General features: G+C 48.1%; 1 protein-coding gene across 5 annotated transcripts in view; it reads right to left on the reverse strand.

Moving 5' to 3' along the window:
* Positions 1 to 14,122, reverse strand: part of PPP1R12A (protein phosphatase 1 regulatory subunit 12A) — a 113,694-nt gene extending 99,572 nt beyond the window's left edge. For 4 of the 5 annotated variants that reach the window (XM_069975678.1, XM_069975686.1, XM_069975658.1 and 1 more), the window contains exon 1: positions 13,653 to 14,122. In XM_069975678.1, coding sequence (XP_069831779.1) covers positions 13,653 to 13,889 — 237 coding nt within the window. In that variant the 5' untranslated portion in view covers positions 13,890 to 14,122. The remainder of the gene's footprint in view (positions 1 to 13,652) is intronic. The other variant, XM_069975667.1, reaches the window with a different exon arrangement.
* Between the last annotated feature and the right edge of the window lie 622 nt (positions 14,123 to 14,744).

Here is a 14,744-nt window from a genome sequence, read left to right on the forward strand (position 1 = left end):
AAGAGTCAATCAGCACAGTGCTTCTCCCCGCTGGTTCTACCTATCAGTCAGGGTATGAATACCCAGACCTCAACTGGTCAAAACTTTTGATATGTCAACATTTGTGTTTGTTTGTTTTTAAAGGACAGGTATCCTTAAAAAGTGTTAGGCACTGTTTTAATAATTTTTTTAAACATGTAAAAAGGGTGAGTTACTATCATAGCGTTATGTATACATCTGCTCCAAAACACATGATTTACAAAGCGTGCCCAATAGTGCCATCCTGTTATGATCAAGTCCTTGACAAGGTGCGTATGGAGGGGCATGCGACCATAAAACCCCGCTCAGTCTCCTGCACTGCGCTGGCACTTGTCGCTAGCGCACAGTGCGTTCCTATAAAGGAGGCAGAGTGATAGCGTGTATAAGTGGGAACACATCAGAAGGGTGCAGTCAGGCCAGCAATTAAGGGCTGGTCCCTAATTAGCTTATTGGGGTAGACAGTATAGTAATATGTTGCCCAAGCACACACAGCTGAACCCAGAGAGCATGGTTATGGCAGTCAGGAGAATGAGGTGAAATGACTGCTATTCCAAGGTGTTTAGCTCGCAGAAGACTTCTATTACATTATGTAGGTTATGTACAGTTGTCTCCTGCAGGGTGATAAAACCAAGCCAATGGCTTCAGTCTACCTCCGACTCCAGAGTCTACAATAGGAACTTGTAACCAGAGCTGTGGAGTCGGAGTCAGTTTAGGTAGAAAAGAAAAACCATGTACCGACTCAAGCTCATCAAGATATTTTATGTTCTATCAATCTAAGGACCTAAAAGGGGTAGTGCGGCGCTCAGCAATTATTCACAGAATAACACACATTACAAAGTTATACAACTTATGTATGATATGTCTGTGAATCACCCCCTTCCCGTGTCCCCCCACCCGTGTCCCCCCACCCGTGCACGTGTACCCGAAGTGTGGTGCGCTATACATACCTGATCCGTGTCGACCGACCCCATCCGCCATCTTCTTCAAAGACATCATCTTCGGGAGGCTGGCCGACCGACTCCTGCCGGCCCCCCTCTGCCGCGTCATAACTGTGCTCAGCCGCGATTAGCTGAGCAAAGTTATTCTCAGCCAATCGCGGCTAAGCAGCTGATGACGCGAGACGCGTCATCAGCTGCTCGGCCGCGATTGGCTGAGCACAGTTATGCTCAGCCAATCGCAGCTGATGACCCTGCAGGGGGAGGCCGGCATGCGGGACAGCTGCAGCGAGTCGGCCAGCCTCCCGAAGATTGCATCGACAGAAGACGGGGGCCGACACGGATCAGGTATGTATAGCATACCACACTTCCGGGTACACGTGCGGGGGTGGTGGGACACGGGAAGGGTGCGATTCACAGACATAACATACATTACAAAGTTGTATATTCCCCTTTTTGGGGATTTTAAATGTTTTTAACTTGTTTTGTGTAGCTGGTACCAATAAAGTTTATTTTTTCTTCACTTTATTTTTGGTGTGCGTCTGACTTGGTTACCCTAGTTCCTTTCTGTCCTTCTCGTCATACATGTTACTAATCTAGGGTCGTCAGCAGCACCCAGTGCTTTATTTGTTATTTCTACATGGTGGTGCCCACCCTGTCCTCTTTTTTCTAAATTTGTAATGTGTGTTATTCTGTGAATAATTGCTGATCGCCGCACTACCCCTTTAATTAAAAAGACCAGAAATCCTCTCTCACATACATTTACTTTTCTCCACATATCAGTAATAAAGCACTGGCCCTATTAGATAAGGGTGGTCGGGGAAAAGTTGTCGGTCACTATCTGGCTTCTGAGCTGGAAGAGTCCATTGTGTGGGGGGAGATCTGTGCTGGTCTCTTCCTGGATGCTGGATGATTGTATATGATATATCCACAAAATTTGGATCCACACCCGTATAAAATTTAGATATCTTTATTAACATTAAACATACAATATAAAAGCAGATTTTATATTCTGCTTTTATATTGTATGTTTAATGTTAACCCCTTTGTGCTGCAGCTAGTTTGGGCCTTAATGACCAGGCTAATTTTTCAAAATCTGACCTGTCTCACTTTATGCTCTCATAGCTCAGTGATGCTTTAACGTATGCTAGCGATTCTGAGATTGTTTTTTCGTGACATATGGCACTTTATGTTAGTGGCAAAATTTGGTCACTACTTTGTGTGTTTTTTGTGAAAAACATCAAAATATCATGAAAAATTTAAAAAATTTGCATTTTATGAACTTTGAAATTCTCTGCTTCTAAAAAAAGAAAGTCGTAGCACATAAATTAGTTACTAAGTCACATTACCAATATGTCTTCTTTATTCTGGCATAATTTGGTAAACATATTTTACTTTTTTAGGGTGTTATGGGGCTTAGAAATTTATCAGCAAATTATCACATTTTCGTGAAACTGATTTTTTTAGGGACCAGTTCTTTTTTTAAATGGATTTAGAAGTCTGGTATCCTGAAAACCCCCATAAGTGACCCCATTTTGGAAACTACACACCTTAAAGAATTAATCTAGGGGTATAATGAGCATTTTAACCCTACAGGGGCTGGAGGAAAGTATTCACAATTAGGCAGTAAAAAAATTGAAAATTTAAATTTTCCAATAATATATACGTTTAGATTAAAGTTTCTCATTTTCAAAAGGAATATGAGACAAAAAGCACCCCAAAATTTGTAATGCAGGTTCTCTTGAGTACAACGGTACCCCATATGTGGGCGTAAACCACTGTATGGGCACACAGCAGGGCTCAGAAGGAAGGGAGCGCCAATTAGCTTTTCCAATGCAGATTTTGCTGAAGAAGTTTCTGAGCGCCAGGTGCGTTTGCAGAGCCCCTGTAGTGTCAGCAGAGAGAAAACCCCCCATAAGTCACCCCATTTTGGAAAGTACACCCCTCAAAGAATTCATCTTGGTGTGTGGTGACCATTTTGACCCCACAGGTATTACAGGAAAGTATTCAAAAGAAGACAGTAAAAATGAAAAACTTGAATTCTTCCAATAATATGTTCGTTTAGTTTGAAATTTCTCAATTTCACGAGGAACAAGAGGAAAAAAGTACCCCAAAATTTGTAACGCAGGTTCTCCTGAGTACAATGGTACCCCATATGTGGGCATAAACCACTGCATGGGCACACAGGAGGGCTCAGAAGGGAAGGAGCGCCAATTAGCTTTTTCAATGCAGATTTTGCTGCAGAAGTTTCCGAGCGCCAGGTGCGTTTGCAGAGCCCCTGTAATGTCTGCAGAATAGAACCCCCCCAAAAGTCACTCCATTTTGGAAAGTGCACCCCTCAAAGTATTCATCTTGGTGTGTGGTGACCATTTTGACCCCACAGGTATTAGAGGAAAGTATTCAAAAGTAGACAGTAAAAATGAAAAACTCAAATTTTTCCAATATTATGTTCTTTTAGTTTGAAATTTCTCAATTTCACGAGGAACAAGAGGAAAAAAGTACCACAAAATTTGTAACGCAGGTTCTCCTGAGTACAATGGTACCCCATATGTGGGCGTAAACCACTGCATGGGCACACAGGAGGGCTCAAAATGGAAGGAGCGCCAATTAGCTTTTTCAATGCAGATTTTGCTGAAGAAGTTTCTGAGCGCCAGGTGCGTTTGCAGCGCCCCTGTAGTGCTAGCGGAGTAAAATCTCGCCATAAGTCACTCCATTTTGGAAAGTGCACCCCTCATAGAATTTATTTTGGGGTGTGGTGAGCATTTTGACCCCACAGGTATTTGAGGAAAGTATTCAAAAGTAGACAGTAAAAATGAAAAACTCGAATTTTTCCAATAATATGTTCCTTTAGTTTAAAATTTCTCAATTTCACGAGGAACAGGAGAGAAATGTCACCCCAATATATGTAACACAGGTTCTCCTGAGTAGAACGGTACCCCATATGTGGGCATAAACCACTGCATGGGCACACAGCCGGGCTCAGAAGGGAAGGAGCGCCAATTAGCATTTTCAGTGCAGATTTTTCTGAAGAAGTTTCTGAGCGCCAGGTGCGTTTGCTGAGCCCCTGTAGTGTCAGCAGAATAGATTCCCCCCAAAAGTCACCACATCTTGGAAAGAGCACCCCTCAAAGAATTCATCTTGGGGTGTGGTGACCATTTTTACCCCACAGGTATTAGAGGAAAGTATTCAAAATTGGCCAGTAAAAATGAAAAACTCGAATTTTTCCAATAATATGTTGGTTTAGTTTGAAATTTCTCAATTTGACGAGGAACAGGAGAGAAAACGTACCCCAAAATCTGTAACGCAGGTTCTCCTGAGTACAACGGTACCCCATATGTGGGCATAAACCACTGTATGGGCACACAGCAGGGCTCAGAAGGGAAGGAGCGCCGATTTACAGGAGCAAAACCGCAGCTAGTAATGGTTATTAGAATAGCGCAGTTACTAAAATAAGATAAAAAAAATTAGATTACAGGTAATGTGGGGTGGTTACGGGCAACCAGGGGTGGTTATGGGCAACCTGAGGTGGTTACAGGTAATCTGGGGTGGTTACGGACAACATGGGGTGGTCACGGGCAACCTGCTGTGATTACGGCAACCTGGGGTGGTTACAGGCAACGTGGGGTGGTTACAGGCAACGCAGGGTGGTTACGGGCAATGTGTGGTGGTTATGGGCAACGTGTGGTGGTCACGGGCAACCTGCTGTGGTTACGGCAACGTGGGGTGGTTACAGGCAACGTGGGGTGGTTACAGGCAACGTGGGCTGGTTACAGGCAACGTGGGCTGGTTACAGGCAACGTGGGCTGGTTACAGGCAACGTGGGCTGGTTACGGGCAACGTGGGCTGGTTACGGGCAACCTGCTGTGCTTACAGACAATCTGGGATGGTTACGGGAAACGTGGGGTGGTTACGGGCAACCTGCAATGCTTACAGACAATCTGGGGTGGTTACAGGCAACGTTGGCTGGTTACGGGCAACCTGCAGTGCTTACAGACAATCTGAGGTGGATACGGGCAACGTGGGGTGGTTACGGGCAATGTGGGGTGGTTACGGATAAACTGAAGTTCTTATAGGCAATCTGGGGTGGGTACCTGTAATCTGACATGGGCACCGCAATCTGGAGGGGGTCATTGGCAATTTGGGGTGGTCAGAGGCAAGGTGCGGTGGTCAGAGGCGACGTGCGGTGGTCAGAGGCGACGTGCGGTGGTCAGAGGCATTGTGGCGTGGTCAGAGGCATTGTGGCGTGGTCAGAGGCATCGTGGCGTGGTCAGAGGCATTGTGGCGTGGTCAGAGGCAACGCGCAGTGGTTACGTGCAATCTGGGGGGGTTACATGTAATCTGGCATGATTACGGGGAACCTGGGGGGGCTATGTGCAACCTGGAAGGGTTACAGACAATCTGGGATTGTTACTGATAAACTGAAGTGCTTATAGGTAATCTGGGGTGGGTACATGTAATTTGGGGTGGTTACGGGCAATCTGGAGGGGGTCACTGGCAATTTGGGGTGGTTACGGGCAACGTGCGGTGGTTACGGGCAACGTGCGGTGGTTACGGGCAACGTGCGGTGGTTACGGACAACGTGCGGTGGTTACGGACAACGTGCGGTGGTTACGGACAACGTGCGGTGGTTACGGACAACGTGCGGTGGTTACGGGCAACGTGCGGTGGTTACGGACAACGTGCGGTGGTTACGGGCAACGTGCGGTGGTTACGGACAACGTGCGGTGGTTACGGGCAACGTGCGGTGGTTACGGGTAATCTGGGGAGGGGTTAGGGGTAATTTGGGAGTAAACTGCAATTATTACTATAATAAAAAGTGTGTGTTTTATTTTTTTGTATGTTTGTCACTTTTTGTACTTTACATATTCATTTTCACTGTATTACTATGATTACTGTGATATTTTCTATCTCAGTAATCATAGTTCAGTGACAGAGACCAAATTGGTCTCTGTCACTTTAAATTTTCAGAGCTTGGCTGGTTGTGGAGCGCATGCGCACTTCATAACCAGCCAGGACGTCGAGGAGGAAGGAGCTCCGTCGATCCGGTGAGTATATGGGGAAGGGGGGGGGGTGACTCGGGGACGGGGGTGACAGGGGGGGTGGGGGGCGACTTGGGGGGGTGGGGGGACATCACTTTTTATCCCCTGTCACCAATCATTCATGGTGACAGGGGATAAAAAGTGCCGGGAGCACATGGCACAAGCGATCAGCGGTATATAGTATATACCGCTGATCGCTTGTACCGGGACCCCACAGGGGGGTCCCCGATGACTGCCCCATGCTCTCCGCTACCTCCGGTGGCGGAGAGCATGGGGCTTTCATTCATTTTAACCTTTTAATCGCTGTGAACCGACGTTAGTCGGTTCACAGCGATGGCGGCGGCCATCTTGGAAATGATGGCCGCCGGGGGAGGGGGGTTAGTTATCGGGGCACTAGGGGGGGCTGATCTGAGGTCTGGGGGATACTTATTTCATCTCCCCCCGCCGTAGATTCACGGCGGGGGGAGATGAAAGGCGGCGGCGGCACCGGTACTCTCATTTACCGACGGTCGCCGCTATAACGTTAATAGCGGCGATCGTCGGTAAGGGGGGGGGGCCGGGACGGACCTCACACACTGCCCCAACCCCTCAGCTACCTCCGGTAGCCGGGGGGATGGGGTGGGGGCCGTCCCGGCCCCGCAGCCTTATTCTCTGCCATCGCCGTAAAAAGCTGATGGCAGCAGAATAAGGCCCATTAGTGACCGCCGTAGAAAGCCGTATCGGCGGTCACTAAGGGGTTAATAAAGATATCTAAATTTTATACGGGTGTGGATCCAAATTTTGTGGATATGTATAGTATAAGGGATCTCCGTGGTCACTAGATGGGATGGGGGTAAAAGGTAAAACATTATCACTAGGTAGTGTATTCCCACCATCAGCTGGAGTACCTGTATATATATGATTGTATATGAGCAGCAGTGCAATAGTGTAGTAGTGTAATATGAAGATATCCTGTGTAATGTAGAGAAGAAGCCATAAGTAGTGTAGCAGTAACCTCTGTCCTCAGGGTGGCGTTTTCTCTCTGAGAGAAGTTTGCGTGTTTTTCTTCAGTGTTCTATGGCTGCAGCAGGCAATGTGCACGCGCTATGACTGCAGCAGGCTGTGTGTGTGTGTGTGTGTGTGTGTGTGTGTGTGTGTGTACTATTGCAGCAGCAATGCAGAAATAAAGGGGTAGTTTGAGCATCAGTGAAAAATCCAGGGGGTTGTGATAATAAGAAGTCCTATTTACACATCCCCGTGCCCCCCAGTGCAACATGCTCCCAATCAGTAAGTGAGGCAGGATACAGCTGCAGTCACTGACTAGCTGAGCAGGTAGTTCCTGTGAGGCTTCAATGTTTCAGGAGCGTGTACGCTGAAAGAGCTGATAAATCTGGGCCTAATGCTGACGCCTCTCTATCTCTATGGCGGACCCCCCTATATCACAAATATTTGGCATTGTAAGCAGTTTTCCTTTGTGTATGGTGAATATTAGTCTAGTTGTTAGTAGTTCAGGACATGGTGGCTGGAGACTAGCTGCATCCACTGCACACAGGAGAATCTGCTTTATATCTTTCCTTATACACTCAGAAGTCGCCCCAGGATCATGTGAGACATTACACTGAAGCTTCTGAGCCAGTTCTACTTGGACAAATAAGTCCTCTGGTGTCTGACTAGCCATTTATGAAGGAGTCGGACCCTGTCCTGATAACATTCAAGAGTCAGAGCTGTGGTTTACTGACTCCACAGCGCTGTCTGGAAGTGGCCTGTCCTGGGTCAGCTGACCTCTTGGATTCAATTATCTATCCTAACCCTCCCCATTCAGCTCCTCCAATCACAGAATGGTGCTATATCTATGGGACCAAGGCAAGCAGTGACATACAGTAGTAGGTTAGCCCATACAGTGAGTATCTGACCTATACTGCCTGTCTCTTCTATGTGCAGTGAACAGACTCTTGGCATATCCTCTGTGGTGCAGCTTCCCAGTGCTACTGTTGCAGTAACAGTGTAAGAAAAGACACAGCTTCATGCTGTATCTTCTTTGATACTCTACAGCAGTGCTTCTTAATTCTAGTCCTCATGGTCCACCAATAGGTCATGATTAGAGGATTTCCTTAGTATTTGACAGGTAATATAATTATACTCGGTGCATCAGGTATTATCACAGGTGACCTTTGTATGGGATATCCTCAAAACATGACCTGTTGGTGGACCATGAGGACTGGAATTGAGAAGCTCTGCTTTACAGTCTTAGGGCATTGTTCATACTACAAAATCGGCAGGAAATTTCAAGCGGAGTTCGTGCCACAGACTCTGCTTGAATTCTGCCTGTCCCATTCATTGATTGGATTTCTCAAGCACAATCCACTATACACCCAAAGTGACATGTGCATCTACCAGGAAGGAGAAGGCCTAAAAGGTTTAAACCACACCAAGCGTACAGAACCATCTTTAGCATGTCTACAAAGAGTTTCAGGGATTTTTGATCTAGTGGAAAACCTTTTAAGTAGTATGTGCTGTTGCACAGAAGTAGTCTACAGGCAAGTAGAAATACTTCATTGGCTTGGGATTGGCTGTCCTAATCATATCTCCACCCAAAGCCTCATGCTACAAGTAAATATGCTAGTAACCTGCATGTGTGATCAGGAATAGTCATTGCTACATGTTCACAAATCATTCCCACCTAAAGCAAACAAAGAACCAGTGTTTTCCCATTGTAGCAAACTACAGTATTCATTTTTAGAAAACTATTCTGTTGAGTTGGGCTAGAGAAATCCCAGGCTACAGACTGGCATGGCAACCGAGCGACACCATCAGAAGGCAAGGCGCTCATTCCTGAGCAGCCATCAACCTAGTGCCTGCTGTCACAGCTCCCTTTACCCTTTCCTCCTCATGCCAAGTAAATCCACAGTGTGCAGCGCTATTGGGAAAATGGGGATTTCCTCAGGAGGAGATTCAGAGCCTTAGTAAGTAAACAATTGGATAGGAAAGACATCATCCTGTTACATTATGCACCCCCAAATACATCCTGAATCCTGGGGAGCTGCTGTGCCAGGGAAAAAAACTGCATATCCATGTTGTATCGCGATTTCACCCTTTGCAATGTAGATATATTTATCCCTTACAGCGAACACTATGTGGAGGAAAGACATGAAAAGTGTCAGGTCCATGGAGCTTACCGGGATGAACTGGAACCAGTGAACAGCACTCACGGCATCAATCAGCGAGATGATTGAAATAGTTTATTGGTCTCAACAACACGTTTCAGGGTATACACCCCTTCCTGTCAGTGATGCCCTGCAGCAGGAAGGCTCCCTCGTCTGCTGTTACTAGAGTATGTATGGAAGGGATAACAGTGTAGCACTCCTGTCAGTCTAAGAACGACGCTTTTCTTCCTATCCCTTGCTGCTTTGTCTGAGCCATGCCATTTTTGTATTCACATTATCAAGTCAACTTATTTACAGGAAATCTCCTGAACGTCACAATGAAGAAAAGTGGCAGTGGACTTCATTATAAAAAGTCAGAATCCCCAGCACTTAGCAGCTGCTTTTCATTGCCAGCTTGCTTATATGATGTCGGTGCCAGGACTGTCCTATGACATACAGAGATAGTGTCTGACAGGCCTCCATGACTATATAGGGACCTGTTAGGTTTTAGACATGGTGGGCATGACCTCACCAGAGTACACAGCAGCGCTGCAAGCTGTACAATTCTGTCAGAATCTGCCATAGAGGCGTCCAATGCAGATACAACCAATCCAGCACTAGAAAGCCAACACAATACAAAGTCTTGCGTTAACTACATAGTGTTTTAAAGTGGGAAGTGTCCTGTCCCAGTGCAGATGGAACTAAGAAAGGAAACAACAATTTTAATATACACAAAACCTTAAATGTAGTCAGGGACTAAATTTCTGCTGAGCACTAGCAAAAGGAGAGCAGACACAGCTGACAAAGCTAGCAGACCACGCAGCTAAGAACACCACATACAGAGGTAAAGTAAAACACTAGATTGACCTTGACTGAAATCTCAGATTCCTTAGCTTTGTGCAAGTCCAATCGGAGCTCAGCAGCTGTACAGAAAGCTGTAATGCAAGGCGAGCCTGCCCAGCACCTCGTGCATTATCTCCCATGGCTAACCTGCCCTTATTTGGCCAACACACAGATTCCTATCTGCCGGCCACAAACAGAACATACACTTATGCCCCTATTCCACAGGTCATTTAGAGGAGCAAACGAGTGCTCTCAGCGCTTGTTTGCTCCTCGTTCCCCGCTCGCTGCCGCCGCTATTCAACGCGGCCGCAGCGAGCGGGTGAGTGCGGGAGGGGGCGGCGGGGAGCTGCGGGGGGGATCGCTGATCGTCCGGGCAGCCCATAGGATATAGCAGCGTCTGCTGCCGATGCTACTATTCAACGGAGCGACGGCAGCAGATCGCTGCTATATCAGTCGCTTGTTTTTCAACTCTATTCCACCGGACGATTATAGTCCGTAGCGGCCGATATCGGCCGAATACGAACGATAATCGTTCCGTGGAATAGGGCCTTAAGCCTCGGCTACTAGCTCCTCTGGGATGATGGCTGACATACTGTATGACAAAGCACCAAACCTATTACTAGTATATCAACATTCCTATATAGGCATAAGGAATGTATTAGATACAATATGCTAACACTCTAGAGGCAGTAAAGTGTGTGCTCTTAAAGTTTACAAGTAATCAGATCCCCCCCCCCCCCATATGCTAAGCTGACACTTCTGTACTGCCTTTTGTTTGTTACATCAGTTTCCTTCTTTTCTGCTTCTCAAATGTGACAGCAGGAAGCCGCTGCCATGACAGATCTCATAGGGGTTGTCAGCAATACACCTTAAAGAGTAACTGTCATTTTTTTATTGCAGAAATCAGTAGTATAAGTGATTTTAAGAAACTCTGTAATAGGTTTCATCAGCCAAAAAAGCCTCTTTCTGTACTCAAGAAGCAATCTCCCAGCCTCCCCCCCCCCCCCCTGACTTCTTATCTGTGCATTATCAGGCAAACACGTCTTCATTACAGAGAAGCCAGTGAAGACGGGTTCTGCTCTCTCCATTCTATCCTTATGGATGGGGGAGGGGCCGAGGGAGATGAGGGAGCAGGAAGAGGTGACATGAAGGTCAGCTGTTTGTAGACTCTCTGGGCACCTAAACCGCAGGATTCAGGGGTCAGAAAGGTCAGTGCTTATCTATGAACTTACTGAGAGAAGATTGCAGGGTGTTGTGCTTTGCAGAAATCCTCCGTGCTCAGTCACTCCTAACAACCCCTCCCCTCTCCATAGCCACATAATGGAGACAGAAATCCTGCTTCATCTGATGTGAGGGGGGAGGCTGGGAGATTGCTTTTCAGTACAGAAGGAAACTTTTTTAGAACATAAAACCTATTACAGAGTTTCTTAAAATCGCTTGTACTATTGATATTTAATGTTTTCAGAAAAATGACCCTGAAATGACAGTTACGCTTTAAGGGAAGGCCGAGTATGTGGCAATGCAGGGACATGACTAGGCAGATCTGCCATTCAGAGTCAGAAGAAAGGTGGGTGATAACCACTGGAGGGGCTGCAACACTGGACATACCAGTTGTCACCACCAAACATTGCTGAATGTAGACAGAAACTGCTTAACAGAATGAACAGCTTAGCAGCAAAAAGGATAGTAGAAATGTATAGTAGAAATACATTATATATATGAGCACGCCTGAAGCTGCCCATACATAATAGGAACTTTATAGGACTCAAATACCATCACATAACACCAACCAATACAATCTAAGCCACCCACATACATAAGATGGTGCATGGCATGTAGGCACTCCTACCAATCCCATTCTCCAATGTTATGAAGTAAGAAAACATTTAGGGTAGCTTCACATGTATCGTATCTAAAGAGGAGTGAACCTGGAGCATGCTCGAGTCGATCCGAACTTTCAGCATTTGATTAGCGGAGGCTGCTGAAGTTGGATAAAGCCCTAAGGCTATGTGGAAAACATGGATATAGTCATTGGCTGTATCCATGTTTTCCAGACAACCTTAGAGCTTTATCCAACTTCAGCAGCCACTGCTCATCAAATACCCAACGTTCGGGTTCGGATGGACTCGAGCATGCTCAAGGTTTGCTCATCTCTAATCGTATCATATTGGATTTGATGGTGTGGATCCGCGCAGATTTGATCTAAATAACTGAAGCAGAGCATCAAATCTGCATGTGTGAACACACTCTAAAACTCTGTCTCAGCTTAAAGGCCTGTACAGGATAACTAGTTTAAGAACCTGTCAGTGGTCACCTGACAACCCCACAAATACTGCCTGCAGGTCTGTGGGGAACACTCCCAGGTACCACAATGCACCTGGGATGGTAATAACCGCAGCCACTGCCCCAATGCTCTCCAATACCCATGATGAGACTGTGATCACTGCAGCCACTACCTAGGTCCTGCAATGGTCCCCAAGACCTGTGATGTGATGGTAATTACTGCAGCCACTGTCCAAGTACCCCAGTATTCCCCAAGACCTGTGATGGGATGGTAATTACTGCAGCCACTGCCCAAGTACCCCAGTATTCCCCAAGACCTGTGATGGGATGGTAATTACTGCAGCCACTGCCCAAGTACCTCAGTATTCCCTGAGACCTGTGATGAGACTAGTCGCCGCACCACCTGCCCAGGTACCTGTGATGAGACTAGTCGCCGCACCACCTGCCCAGGTACCTGTGATGAGACTAGTCGCCGCACCACCTGCCCAGGTACCTGTGATGAGACTAGTCGCCGCACCACCTGCCAAGGTACCTGTGATGAGACTAGTCGCCGCACCACCTGCCAAGGTACCTGTGATGAGACTGCAATCGCTGCACTACTTGGGCCCTAGCACTACATACAATATGTGAGTCCTTAGGAAAACTCTTTGGTAAACTGTTGAGGTGCTGATCCCTGCTGATGTGTGACTAGGACTGCAGTACCCTGTGAGCACACTGCTGATGTGTGACTAGGACTGCAGTACCCTGTGAGCACACTGCTGATGTGTGACTAGGACTGCAGTACCCTGTGAGCACACTGCTGATGTGTGACTAGGACTGCAGTACCCTGTGAGCACACTGCTGATGTGTGACTAGGACTGCAGTACCCTGTGAGCACACTGCTGATGTGTGACTAGGACTGCAGTACCCTGTGAGCACACTGCTGATGTGTGACTAGGACTGCAGTACCCTGTGAGCACACTGCTGATGTGTGACTAGGACTGCAGTACCCTGTGAGCACACTGCTGATGTGTGACTAGGACTGCAGTACCCTGTGAGCACACTGCTGATGTGTGACTAGGACTGCAGTACCCTGTGAGCACACTGCTGATGTGTGACTAGGACTGCAGTACCCTGTGAGCACACTGCTGACGTGTGACTAGGACTGCAGTACCCTGTGAGCACTGTGCTGATGAGTGACTAGGACTGCAGTACCCTGTGAGCACACTGCTGATGTGTGACTAGGACTGCAGTACCCTGTGAGCACACTGATGACGTCAGCAGGTGCCCGGGCACAGTGCCCCCACACTACAGACCTGCCCTCCTAGGAATGACAGGTGAGCAGGTATAGGCGGCCCATGGCGGCAGGCTGAGGCCGGGCCTAGCAGCGGGGCGGCAGAGGCAGCAGGGTCCCCCGCAGGGGTGCTGTGTACCTGGTGCAGCGCCGTCAGCCCGTCCACATTGGCGTAGTTGATGTCAGCCCCCCGGTCCAGTAACTTGAGCACCTCCTCGCTGTCACCGCTGGAGCAGGCTGCCAGGAAGACGGCTCCATCGTCGAACTTCACCTTGGTCTTCTTCCGCTTGATGACGTGCGGCTCCAGGTCTGTCTCTGAGCCGATCCAGCGTTTGAGCTGCTCGTTCCTCTTCTGTTTAGCGTCCGCCATCTTCATTCCCTCCCCCCTCCCAGCCCCGGGTCCTTTCCTTCCTGACTGGCCGCCGCTGTCTCCCACCGCTCCTCGGCGAGGTTCCGTACAGAAGGGAGCGGAGGCCGCCCAACACCGCAGCCCCCGTCCGTAGGCCGAGTCCGGGGCCCACACCCAACCGCTCTCTCACTGACACACAGACGTCTGCAGGCCCCGACCGGCTGCGCACACACAACGCGCGCCCGCGACGCTCATTTGCATATTCTCGCGAGAAAACCCTACAGCAGGACCTATAGCTCTGGCAGAGCTGCTCGCCGGCACCGCCTTCATAGAGGGGCGGGGCTAAAGGTGCGGAGAGGTGTAGTGATTGGCTGCCGCAGCGCTGACGTCAGCCCTGCCTTGTTTGGATGAGGATGAGTTGTTACATGTAGTAAGAGGCAGAGGCTGCGCTGTGCACCGGGCAGGCGGCCAGCTGATCCTCTGATACGGCCGGCACTGCTCCCTCCTTTCTCACGTAGTCTCTGGGACGGAACCTGTAATAGGAATGTTGTATGAGAATCACTGACATGTGCAGCTGTGTCTCCTGGGCCTGGACTACACCTTGTCAGGGCAGGATTCCCAACCTGTGGCTGTCAAACTACAACTCCCATCATGCCACACCAGCCAGATACAGCTAGAGGAGTTGTAGCTGGGCCACAGATGAAGAGTCACAAGTTAGGGAACACTGACTGATATACGAAATTCTACTGAGAAAGCATAGCAAAACATGTTATCATGGCAGCAGCTTCGGAGCGGCCTGTCTGAGGTAACAGACCGCTCAGCCAATCACCGCCCGGTACTGCCACGGCTAGTGATTGGCTGAGCGGTCTGTCAGTTCGGACA

The sequence above is a fragment of the Dendropsophus ebraccatus genome, chromosome 1, assembly GCF_027789765.1.
Source record: "Dendropsophus ebraccatus isolate aDenEbr1 chromosome 1, aDenEbr1.pat, whole genome shotgun sequence".
Lineage (NCBI taxonomy): Eukaryota > Metazoa > Chordata > Amphibia > Anura > Hylidae > Dendropsophus > Dendropsophus ebraccatus.